Raw genomic sequence first — 13,535 nt, 5'->3', positions numbered from 1 at the left:
TAAATCTACAGAAGAACTCCCACAGTGAAGGACAAACTAGTAAAAGGCGCCCTCCAAGAGAACTCCCCCCTAAGGAATATATCAAAACAAAAGAGTTCCATAGATGCTTTACTTGTAGAACAGTAAGAAGTAAGAACTACAAATTCCAAGAATTTATTGTACAAGGTCAAACCTATAAAATCAACCAGCTGTTCATCACTTGTAATACAAAGAGTGCGATATATATATTAGAGTGAAAGTGTGGTTTTGAGTATATCGGAAAGACCACTAGAATGTGTATATTAAGGGTGAAACGCGTTGGGTGTGGGCAATACATGTTACATGGAAATCTTCCAACCACCGTCACCCTGGGGACTATAACATCATGCTGTACAATGGTTGTCTTCTTCTGGTAGGAGGTTTTGGCACATCTTTTGTTGGATTCTTTCTGAGTGTGTGAATTACATTTTTTAAGGAATATCACACTAGATTTCCTTTTCTTTGTATTTTAATATACATTCTTCACATGTGACAATTTGTTAACAAGGGGAGATACATTGTGGAGAATACACCTACTCCTAAGGATCTTGCTTGAGGCCCATTTAAAAGATCACTTCTAAAGAGTGTTACCAAAAGGGGGCAGCACTATTTTGGGAAGACATCAGGGGTAAATGTATCATACCCCGGTTTTTTCAACTCGCCTGGAATCGGCGAGTTGACAGCTAAAATTTAAAGCAAGCGCTGCCTTTACAAGCCAGCGCCACTTTAAGTTTTAGCTGTCAACTCGCCGATTCCCGGGGTATGATACATTTACCCCCAGGTCTTCTCATCAGGTGTAATTGTGGAATATTCATCACACAAGATGAGGATGTTGGACACTGTTTTGTTATTTTTATATTGCTTTTTTTAACCAGTTTTGATTTAAGCAATAATTACATAGTAACATAGATGATAAGCTTGAAAAAAAAAAAGACACCAGTCGTTTGACTGTTTTGTCATGTAACACACAAATACTTGATAGCTTATTTGTACACTGAAATTTAAAGTTGATATTTGTGCGCTACATGAAAAAAACAGTCAGTATTTAACTTATGTGCAAAACAGAAAACTAGTTTGCACCCCTTGCATTGTAACATGGTTTTGTCCAGGAGACAAATAAGAAAGTTTCTCAAGTTAAGACCCTTAATGAATCAGGCCCTATATTATTAACAGGTGACAATAATGTGATCATTTTTTTCTTCCTGTGCATTCTTCAGATCCGCTTGTAGTTGAATATGGGTGTTCACATTACGTGTGTTTGTTTTTAAACGCAATTGACGTTCAGATTGTGTTCCTTAATAAATCAGGCCCATACTGTTTATCAAAAACAATCACCATTTTATTGCACTAAAATAATACAATGACAAGAAGGGTCATCATCATCATCAGTATTTAGGGTCTTCCACCAAAGCCACTTGTGCAAATACACCAACACCCCAAACATTGAAGAATTTAGAGCAGCACTGGCGCCTATTTACTATATTACACGTTATACAGTAATACACAATAACTGCATCTACAATATATTTATATTTTATGATGATTAAACATCAGAGGGAAATAAAATAACTTTTTAAAGTTCCCTGACCTCAGCATGGGGATAACTGATGAGGTGGGGGATTACTTGGGGGGTGTCACTGGTAGTCGGAGCCCACACGCATCATCCCTTTACTGTCGCTCCCATGTGCAACAGGACCCCCCACCTGCTGAGACACACCTGGGGGGCGCACACTGTTAAGTACATAGAGAAGCTACATCTATAAAACCTGCACCGACATGAGCACCATGTGGTTCTCCGACGCCGGATCTGACCCGTTTATCGCCGCAAGCGCCGCTTAGCTTTGGTAAATGTCGCGCAGCCGGTGCTTTGCGCAGCGCAAAACACCTGTCCTGGCCACACTGCAATCCCACCAACCGGCCACAAGGTGCCGCTGTTCGCCACCGTTTCCACTAATGAGTTTCTTTCCCCAACTCCAAGATCCAGCAAATATTTTTTTTTTAATCCCTTTCTGTTCTCTTTCCGGCCATGTGTGATTGCTGTTTCCTCTGGGCGTCCATGGAAGAAGCCTGAGATCAGACAGGAACTGAGTGCTGCTCCAGCAAGATAAGGACTGGGGAATAAGTGCAGATCTGGGGACATTCAGACCAAGCTCTGCCACCCAGGGCAGGATTATTGTACACCCATCTGTGCCCACATCTTGTACCCAGCTCATCACCTCCCTCTTTTGTTATTCAGGGTGTGGGAGGAAAATGCTGAGTATATCTCTGCAGCCTGCAACTCCCATCCTGTTATTGTGAGGCAGAGACTCAGGCTTCAGGCAAATGTTGGAGAAATCGGATTAGACTCATTAGTAGCACTGATTTGGTTTAAACTCTTTTTTCCTCCATTACCCTGGACATTATCATGCTTCTAAATGCAGCGTCAGGAGAAGCAGCTCTGCTGGAGAGCAGATCATTCCCAGCTGGTCCCTCAGGAGCATCCTGTGTGCAGCAGATTATCTGTGTGAGCCCATTAGTGCAGCCACTGACTCACACTGACACTTTAACCCATGAATGACAGATATATCACTGACAGGGCTTCCTGCACCCCCCAGTGACCCCGCACATCCTGAGTGGACCGGCCTGAGATGTACTCAGTTGTGTAACCGCACAGGAGGAAGGAGGGGCCCATCCCTAGAGGATGGAGGGTGGATCTAGGCGCGATCTGCCTCATCCAGATCACACACCACTTCTCAAGCAGTGGGTCAGTACCTTCAGCCCTCTGGAAGTTGTTCTAGATTTGGAGATTGATCTTTTATTGATATTTTGTGATACTTGCTGGAATACATCAGTGGATTGTGGTTCTAGAGCGTTAAACCTCTTGTGATGCAGGGTCTTCTCTTCCCCTCTGGTCTGCAGATTGCTGGAGTCTGGAAGGTCCCGGGTCACAGGTTGTAATCCTGGCTGGAACGTGCTGAGGATGTTGGGGTGCAGACTGAGCAACATGAATGGATCTGCAGAGGACACCCAGATGGAGAACGGTGACATTAATCGGATTATGAGGAGCTTGGAAACTGGGACAGTCCTCACCCTGTTTTACCAGAAGAAGTCCCAGCGGCCGGAGAGGAGGACCTTCCAGGTGAGGCTGGACACCCGGCAGGTCATATGGTTCAGGACCCCGGAGAAAGTGGAAGGAGAAAGTAAGTAGAATAGATCTTCATAGGCCTCATATAACGAGCAGAGGTTGATATGTCGCTGTACATTATGTTCTAAAGTTGTGTGGCTCTCAGGGAGGTAGGTGACCTAGCTCTCAGGGAGGTAGGTGACCTAGCTCTCAGGGAGGTAGGTGAGCTAGCTCTCAGGGAGGTAGGTGACCTAGCTCTCAGGGAGGTAGGTGACCTAGCTCTCAGGGAGGTAGGTGAGCTAGCTCTCAGGGAGGTAGGTGAGCTAGCTCTCAGGGAGGTAGGTGACCTAGCTCTCAGGGAGGAAGGTGACCTAGCTCTCAGGAAGGTAGGTGACCTAGCTCTCAGGAAGGTAGGTGACCTAGCTCTCAGGAAGGTAGGTGACCTAGCTCTCAGGGAGGTAGGTGACCTAGCTCTCAGGAGGGTAGGTGAGCTAGCTCTCAGGGAGGTAGGTGACCTAGCTCTCAGGAAGGTAGGTGACCTAGCTCTCAGGAAGGTATGTGACCTACCTCTCAGGAAGGTAGGTGACCTAGGTCTCAGAGAGGTAGGTGACCTAGCTCTCAGGAAGGTAGATGACCTAGGTCTCAGAGAGGTAGGTGACCTAGCTCTCAGGGAGGTAGGTGACCTAGCTCTCAGGGAGGTAGGTGACCTAGCTGAACAGTAGTAACTAATACTATAATACAAAGAATACTATATATAATACAGAAGAACACAGTGCGCTTGTTGTTACCCTCCATAGTCAGCTCTTCAGCTCCTAATGGTTGTTCCATCGTTGTTTGTGCCGGAGTTAATGATGATAGAAAGATCATAGACTGTACAGCATGTATCGCTTCCATTATCCCAAACATCTGAATTGTCACTGAGATGAGTCAATATAGTTGGAAACCAGTCTGATTCCTGCTTCAACATTGTTATCCTTTCATCTCAGACTGTTCCTGAGAAGAGAACATCAAGTACCAAACCCAAAGGCTGGTGACTTGGTATTATGTGCCAACCTGTAGGCTGGTGACCTGGTATTATGACCCAACCCAAAGGCTGGTGACTTGGTATTATGTGCCAACCTGTAGGCTGGTGACCTGGTATTATGACCCAACCCAAAGGCTGGTGATTTGGTATTATGCGCCAACCCGTAGGCTGGTGACCTGGTATTATGTGCCAACCCGTAGGCTGGTGACCTGGTATTATATGCCAACCTGTAGGCTGGTGACCTGGTATTATGTGCCAACCCGTAGGCTGGTGACCTGGTATTATGTGCCAACCCAAAGGCTGGCGATCTGGTATTATATGCCAACCCAAAGGCTGGTGATTTGGTATTATGTGCCAACCTGTAGGCTGGTGACCTGGTATTATGAGCCAACCCAAAGGCTGGCGATCTGGTATACCACCATCTTACATTTGGGGGTGGTTATGCAGACTGATCATTTCATAGATACCACTTGATAAACAATGGGTGTAACTTTAAGGTATATATGGTTATATAATCCACAGTTGGTGCTATATGTATATATATAATATGTAATCAGGGGGTCCTCATGTCGCCTTCAGTGATTAACCAGCCCCAGCTGTCACCTGGGAGTTATGTATGAGGATATAATGTTCCCAGCCCCCCCCGCAGTGACTCACCCCATATACACTGTACATACAGGATGGGGGGCGGATGACCAGATGCTACAATTATATTATCTGTCCTGTAGTCCTGTGTGATAATATAATGAAAGTATATGGAGTAAAATAACTAATCCCTGGATGACACGTTACATAGAGATGCACCTGTATGATTATAACGGCCGTCTGTAAGGCATAGAAAGAGTTAAGTTATGATGTCATCGCTCAGTGCACCTCATGTGATAAGGGATGTGCCCAGTATTGTGGTTTTAGGATGGGGATAAGGGAGGGGGTCATGTCTGATATACAGAGTAGAGGAGGCCTGATGAGATGGGCGATGAAACAGCAAAGTGACTGCTGGACGCAGCGAGTGCTCTGTACTAATAGTGCTACCCCGAGTGTCACCCCGTGACCCCCCGAGTGTCACCAACCCCCCCCCCTCCAGGTGTTACCTCCCCCTGAGCGTCACCCCCCGAGAGTGTCACACTCCCACCAGAGTGTCCCCCCCATCTCACCACATTTACTCACACAGATAAAATGTACAGCGACCTGTCACATATTTGTTGTCTAACTTGCAGTGTCAGTTGTTGTGTGTTGTTGTTGTTGCACACCGCGTGCTGTGTGTTACACACTGTGTGCTATTATCCCCCAGCAACGGCACCAACAGCTACTTGTGTATGATTGTCGCACAGGCGGTGAGGGTCCGGTGTTTAGTGCCACCCCGTAGTGGCTGCAGTTGTGTAGCTGACAACATTTTATATTCCCTTCTAGAGACTTGTGGTTGCACCTGGACATATTACACAACGCGCTGCAGGCGAATCCGCTTCATGATCTGTTCCCCAGAACTATTCTATGTATCTTTGTTCCTTGATAAATATAAACTTACATAGTCCAAAGACACAGACAGGACACAGAGAACTGCATTGTACTTACAGGACAAGAGAAGTTATACTGAGCAGTTGGTCAATACGGCCAACTAGGAACACTACAAAGGATACAAATCCTTATACCTGGGACTGTCCCTGGGAAGTAGGATAGTTGGATGTTCTGGTAGAGGGAAGAGAATGACGTAGAATTCATACTTAACAGAAGGACACGACTTTTAAATACATTGATACTTTGTACAGCTCATCGTGTCGGGTAGTTACATGTTATAACATGACCCTGAATGTTGTTACTGTTGGCTATTTAATGCACTAGTTCCCGCACACGCAATGGAGGCAGCCGGGGGTGGGGGGATGCCCATGGGGGGGCCATAGCCCACAGCTTCGCCCACAGTTCTTCCACCATTGGAGGCAGCTATTTTGTGAGCTGCGCCTATCAATTCTCGTGGAACCAGAGACATCACTGAGCGCCAAGTGCAGCGACCGTCTCTTCTTCTCGTGTGATCAGCGCAGCTTCCACCTGGAGTAGAACGCGGGCGCCAGTTTAGTAACAGGTCAGCTTAAATCTGGGCATGTCGGTAGCCCCGGTGAAGCGGTGTAGTCAAACTAAGTGCCGTAAGAAGAATGGAGACACTGTCACAGACAAGAGGAAGCCATAAGTCATCCTGGTCACTTAACCTGTAGTAATTATTGAGGCGTTCCACCTTCACGTACTTTGAATTTCCTTTTCCTGCCGCCTTAACTATTTATTTCTAGCTGTTGGTGACATTTTCTTCTTGTCTTCGTATCATGAGAGTTGTCTGAGATGTGACACAAATCCGGGGGTATATTTACTAAACTGCGGGTTTGAAAAAGTAGAGATGTTGCCTATAGCAACCAATCAGATTCTAGCTGACATTTTGTAGAATGTACTAAATAAATGATAACTAGAATCTGATTGGTTGCTATAGGCAACACCTCCACTTTTCCAATCCTGCAGTTTAGAGGACTCTCAACTGGTGATATAATACAAGGTTAGAAAGCACGTAAGGAAGCCAGAAAGATACAACAATTTGCTTAGGAAATGTTGCATGAGGGCACAAATAAGCCTATACATTAAAGTAATCTGAAGGTTCTATGATACAGTGAGGCTTGTACATAAATATCGTATTTTTGCCCCATTAATTATGCAACGGGGGGGGGGGGGGGGGATAGTGCATGTGTGCCGTGCACCGGGGGATAGTGCATGTGTGCCGTGCACCGGGGGATAGTGCATGTGTTCCGTGCACCGGGGGATAGTTCATGTGTTCCGTGCACCGCGGGATAGTGCATGTGTGCCGTGCAGCGGGGGATAGTGCATGTGTGCCGTGCACCGCGGGATAGTGCATGTGTGCCGTGCACCGCGGGATAGTGCATGTGTGCCGTGCACCGCGGGATAGTGCATGTGTGCCGTGCACCGGGGGATAGTGCATGTGTGCCGTGCACCGGGGGATAGTGCATGTGCACCGGGGGATAGTGCATGTGTGCCGTGCATCGGGGGATAGTGCATGTGTACCGGGGGATAGTGCATGTGTGCCGTGCACCGGGGGATAGTGCATGTGTGCCGTGCACCGGGGGATAGTGCATGTGCACCGGGGGATAGTGCATGTGTGCCGTGCATCGGGGGATAGTGCATGTGTACCGGGGGATAGTGCATGTGTGCCGTGCATCGGGGGATAGTGCATGTGTGCTGTGCACCGGGGGATAGTGCATGTGTGCTGTGCATCGGGGGATAGTGCATGTGTGCCGTGCACCGGGGGATAGTGCATGTGTACCGGGGGATAGTGCATGTGTGCTGTGCACCGGGGGATAGTGCATGTGTGCCGTGCACCGGGGGATAGTGTATATGTGCTGTGATTAATTATTTGATATCTTGTGTTATGGGTCTGCGGTTCATTCCATATGTCCCTGATTGTATTTATAGACCAGGAACTGCAGAATAGTGAAGAGTTTGTGATTTTTGCAGGTAATTGTGAGTTTCTGTGATAGGAACAGTGGGGGTTGTGTGTTGCGTTATTGGATGTTCGCTCTGACACCGTCATGCTAAAATCTGGTTGAGCGGACTTTGGGGATTAACCCTGCGCTTACCTCTTCAGCTGGCTCGGCAGTGGATGGTATGTGAGCGACCTCTCTCAGTCTATACCTGTCATATAAAAGGCAGAAAACCATATGTGATATGTAAAATATCATTTATCTTGTAAGGTGGAGCACAGCAAGGACCTGTCTAGTGTTTGTGTTGCTTTTTATAGGCTGTCTTTATTGTCGGCAGCCTGGAGTCCAGAGTCTCTTTCATCTGCCCAGCTAAGCAATAAAACCAGACTAAACGACTCCTGTTCAGGAGAAGAGACTTCTGGGAAGTTTACATGGACCAGAGCACCCAGAGGAAACCCACGCAAATACGGGAAGAACATACAACCTCCACACAGATAAGACCATGGTCGGGAATCAAACTCATGACCCCAGTGCTGTGAGGCAGAGGTGCTAACCACTGAGCCACCGCTCTACCTAAACGTTACTTGCTGTATGTAGATAGAACAGACTGCAGTATGGGCAATATAAGGTCACATCAGAATGCATAAAAAAACAATACAATATAAAATAAATAAGCAACTATTAACAATATACTCATTGATATAAATATGTTTTTTCAAATTGTTTATTTTTTTTATTTCTTTTGCAATCAAGATGCTTTCAATGTGTACTGTACATTCAAGGGGCCTGATTCATTAAGGAGAGCAAAGCAAAAAAAAAGGAGTAAATTTGCTCCTGGACAAACCATGTTAGAATGCAAGGGGTGCAAATTAGTTTATCATTTTGCACATAAGATAAATACTGGCTGTTTTTTCCAAATACTTGATAACTTTATTTTTACACTGAAATTTAAAGTTGATCTATAACATGTCCTACCCCAACTATAAATCTGTCCTCACATTTTAAATTTACCTCCCCCTCCAATGCAACATGGTTTTGCCCAGGTGCAAAGTTACAACTTTTTATGCTTTATTCTCCTTAATGACTCAGGCCCAATGTGATTATATAGTAAATCGTTTTTGCGTTCACATGTTCTTTGCTAGCTAGTAGCGCACATACGTGTAAAGACGTTGCAGTATCAGTTGTCAGTATCACCCGTTAACCGGCGCAAGTGATACAGCTGAAACGAAACGTACGATAAACACAGGACTTGAATCAGCCGCATCTGCGCAGCCACACCCTTATTGCGCTACGTCCATCCGCCCCTCCCACCCCTGTTCCGCCCCTCACGTGGTATTCAGTAGTGAGTGTCATTAGCGTTTATTGGCGCACACTAGAGCACACATGGATGTACGCCCGGTCATGAGTCAGGCCCAGACACCTACAGACAGCCTGTTTAGTCCATGATAGGACTCCTGAGCCCAAATTAGACTTTTTGGTTATGTGAAATTATATAGAGTCAATTGTACAAAAATATTATTATTGTTTTTATATCGCCATCATACTCTGCAGCGCTGTCCAGAGAATATTTATCCCTCATATGTCTGTCATTAATCCCTGCCCTATTGGAGCTTACAATGTAAATTTCCTAACATACACACAGACCAACTAGGTTCAACTTAATTGCAGCCAATTAACCTACCAGTATGTTTTTGGAGTGTGGGAGGAAACCGGAGCACCCGGAGGAAACCCACGAAAACACGGGGAGAACATACAAACTCTGCACAGATAAGGCCATGGTCGGGAATTGAACCTGTGATCCCAGCGCTGTGAAGCAGAAGCTCTAACCACTGAGCCACCGTGCTGCCCAAACAGCTATCAGCATAGTATATTGGTTTAACCTTCCCCGGTGTGGTGAATCTTGCACGGTGTCCGGAAGTGGCTGGACACCGTAGAGAAACAAAACATGGGCAATGGTTACCTCCGGGTGTCACCCCCTGGTCAGTACAAATGGAGCTGTTTATTAAATATAAAAGTAAATAAAGTAGAATAAATCTCACCTAACGTGTTTCTCTGCTAAAGTTCATATTTTTCACAGATGTATATGAGTGGTCAGCAACCTTATTCTATCAGTGTGCCGGCTAAAATCTAGTCAAGCCCAGGTGTGCCAGTTGTTTATATATAAATATATTTATACATGTAATTATTTCCTATTTTATCATGATTATATTATGATTATATGAATAGCAAATAAACGTTCATATTATGCGACATAACTCGCGCAGCAGCTCCGTTTCGCCCATCTTGGGCTGATTTATTGAAGCATCCACAAAGCTCCGGCATGTCCGATAAAACTGGTCCGTGTGATACGTCGGGAATGTGTCCCGGGGTTGCCGGCCCCAGCTATATATTATACTAATTATACTTCCTATATGCACAATATTATAAATGCTAGTAATATTTCTATATAGCACATACACAGGGGAAGAAACCGCTGACACGGCGGAACATACAAACTTCACAGAGATAGAACATTGGTCGGCAGAAGAGCCTCCGGTACAGGAGGATAGCGCCATTGTCCGCCTGTTCTCAGGTTTATATGTATCATTCTCTCTAATATATAGATGAGGTTCTTACGGCCGGAGAGGATGATCTGTACTCTACAGTCTTTTTATCTTTAGGTTCTGGGTTATTTTTGTCCTCTGTAATCTCAGGATAGCTCAGTTTATCTCTATAATATCTGTATATAAATCTCAAGCTCAGCTTTGTCTGTACTAGAACCGTCTTTTACAAATCAACGCAACTCAGTCCGAGGGTGCAGAGTCCTCAGTCCCACTGAACCTCATAACGAGGGTTATGTTGTATCTCAGACAGACGGTGAATGGAGTGTGATGTATATTTGTGATTTAAGTCGCTCTGACCTTCTTATTAACAAAGTAAAATTGTCCTGACCACGTGACATGGGGTTGTCCACGTTTAGGTAGCCCCTTCTCCAAAAACAAACCTCCTCCGTACAGCAGATACGTCTGAGCGCCTGTGTCCGACTGGCGGTGAAGGGAGCGTCGGACCTCCCCCCCCCCCCTGTTTCTACCAGCACTGGTGCAAGCGGGCGATTGTTTTTTTATGGAGCTTTTTGGGATTTTTTGGGATTTTTTTCTCGTTCGACTTAACAAAGGATTATGGAAGATATTTATTTTACATTTATTAATTGAAAGGGGTGGTGTGGAAGGGGAAGGAGTTCGGAGGTTGGACTCTGGTGGGGCGTGTAGAGGTTTTTCCGCTTCTCATACCGAGGCGCGCTCTACGCAGGCGGCTCAGGGGCGCAGAAAGCTCCACTTGTGTTTTATCGTCACATGAATTGTAAAGTCTGTAATAATTTATTTCCTGCGACTGGTGACTCTGCCCAGTGGAGCTGTCTGCGTTTCACAGCTGTGCTGCCCGTGGCTCGGGGGGGGGGGGGGGGGGGTTGTAAGTGTTCGCAGCAGTTATCAGACTCTGGATGTTCCAGAGCAGGAAATTCAAACATTCTGGGAAGGAGATTAAAAAATTTTTTGTAACTTGGAAAATCCCAGAAAATTCTCTGATCAAAGTGCTGGAACTCGTTCAGATCTTCCCTCATCCGTGTGTTTGGTACACGAGACTTCTGCCTTATGTGCGTCCGTAACTTGGGAACATATGAAATACACAGGGTGCCTGGTCCCATCGCTATGTGTATGTGACGGAATTACACGTCTGTACCGCTACCGCGTGACCCTTGTTTGTTGCTCTTTGAAGCCTGTAACTTTGAACACTTAAGGGTCTATTTAACAAGCCTTTTTTCTGTGGTAAACCCCCGAAAACAACAGTTTTGGTTAATTGAAAGAAAAAAGTAAAATAAATAAAATATGTTAAAATATGTTAAAAAAAAGGCATTGAAAAAACTCTTTATTCAAAAAGCTTCTTTCATTTCTCCAATGATTCGATCTGCATCTCAGGCCTGCAGATCACTGCACAGAGGTGAGATCAAACATCTCTGGGCTCAAACCTCAATTTATAATGGAAGCGATTTGCTAAAATGGTGCAAACTACAGGAAACTAGCGACCAATCAGGTGTTTGCTTTCATTGTCTTATCATCATCATCACCATTTATTTATATAGCGCCACTAATTCCGCAGCGCTGTACAGAGAACCCACTCACATCAGTCCCTGCCCCATTGGAGCTTACAGTCTAAATTCCCTAATATAGACAAACACTCACACATAGACAAAGACAGACAGCAAGGGAGAGACTAGGGTCAATTTTGATAGCAGCCAATTAACCTAACAGTATGTTTTTGGAGTGTGGGAGGAAACCGGAGCACCCGGAGGAAACCCACGCAAACACAGGGAGAACATACAAACTCCACACAGATAAGGCCATGGATGGGAATTGAACTCATGACCCCAGTGCTGTGAGGCAGAAGTGCTAACCACTTGGCCACTGTGCTGTCTTAAGTAGCATTGGCAGATAAAACGATATTGTTGATTGGTCACTATAGGTTATATGGGTATTCTGGTGGTACTTTTATTTTCTGTCTGCCTTCTCATTATAAAGGAGACATTAATCTGAGATACAAATGAACTATATATGGTCCAGTGCAGGGTTCGGCAGAACATGGGGAGCCCTTAAGCGTGGCAGGATCAGCCGCACCTAATAAAATATGTTGTGGGCGTGGATGGTGTGCTCAGTCCCTGCTCTTTGGATAGCAGAGCAGGTAGCAGAACAAACTCCAGGGTGTGGGTCACGGCCACTTGGTTGGTTCTGTATTTTACCAGCCAGCAACAATATAACTTGGTGCCAATGTTATTACTTGACAAGGAACAGAGTTCAGAAGGTCAATATTATTTTTTCCAGAATTGGTCTAATCCAGGCCTGTCCAACCTGCGGCCCTCCAGGTGTTGTGAAACTACAAACCCCAGCATGCTTTGCCAGTAGACAACCTGTTGATAGCTGGAAGGGCATGCTGGGACTTGTAGTTTCACAACATCTGGAGGGCCGCAGGTTGGACAGGCCTGGTCTAATCTATAGGTTACAGGAATTACAACAGGTAAGTAGAGGTCAATGCAGGATCTTGAAGCAGTGATGTTTATTAGCTCAAGTGTCCTAATAAAGACAGTTCTACACCAGTTTGTGGTACTAGTGATCTTTCCAGAAGTTGCAGATGTTATAATACATTTCAGTATAAAACAGGGCTCTTTAAATACACTAACTTGACAGGAGGTAATCCGGCCTCCTGTCCCTGTAACCAATCCAGGTGCTTCATGGAGCCTGTACATAACTCAGCCTGGAGGGGTTTAACACCTTCTTACATTGCTGCTAGCGGCACCACAACGTCTGAGGTTTTATATTGAATGTTTACCATAAGGATATAACCATTCTATAATCCTGCTTTGAATGCAATTTAGCTCTATGATCCCTTGCATACGGAGTCTACCAGCAAGTATAATTACCTCCTCCTGTCTTTCAGGCTCAACAAACGTTTTGGTCACAGCAATGAAACGGTCTAATTAACATGAGATTAATTGTCTCTATGCAGTTGCAAAACCCAAACATGACATACTGTCTCAAAAGTCCATACATTTCCATACAAAACACATACTACTATAAAGGGATAAGTACATTTGCAATGATATACAGAGTGATCCAGCCACAGATAAGTTATTTATAAAGGATCCAACCACCGGGTGGATTATTTGGGGGACAGGGCTTATTTTGCCTTTATAAATGCTGGGGGGTATGGTATAAAGCTCAGGGAATAGGAGCAGGTAGTGAGAACTGCATATTAAATACAAGATGAGGGATTGTACTGTGTGTATATAAGCATTAAAACAGGGACATTTAATGGTCCAAACATTCCCAGACACAAATCTTCAAGATCCAGGACTGTCTCTGTAGATTAGGGAGAGCTGACAGCAATG

The 13,535-nt window shown here is 45.2% G+C and overlaps 1 protein-coding gene across 1 annotated transcript in view; it reads left to right on the top strand.

The window, feature by feature from the left end:
* Positions 1-2,042: 2,042 nt before the first annotated feature.
* Positions 2,043-13,535, top strand: part of LOC142158033 (1-phosphatidylinositol 4,5-bisphosphate phosphodiesterase gamma-1-like) — an 82,785-nt gene continuing 71,292 nt past the window's right edge. Inside the window, exons 1-2 of the mRNA XM_075211611.1 lie at positions 2,043-2,761; positions 2,917-3,197. Of these exons, the coding sequence (XP_075067712.1) occupies positions 2,978-3,197 (220 nt within the window). The 5' untranslated portion in view covers positions 2,043-2,761; positions 2,917-2,977. The remainder of the gene's footprint in view (positions 2,762-2,916; positions 3,198-13,535) is intronic.

This window comes from Mixophyes fleayi, chromosome 5, assembly GCF_038048845.1.
Source record: "Mixophyes fleayi isolate aMixFle1 chromosome 5, aMixFle1.hap1, whole genome shotgun sequence".
Classification (NCBI taxonomy): Eukaryota; Metazoa; Chordata; class Amphibia; order Anura; family Limnodynastidae; genus Mixophyes; species Mixophyes fleayi.
The sequence above is the reverse complement of the archived record's forward strand: the minus strand, read 5'-3'. Positions and strand labels throughout refer to the sequence as shown.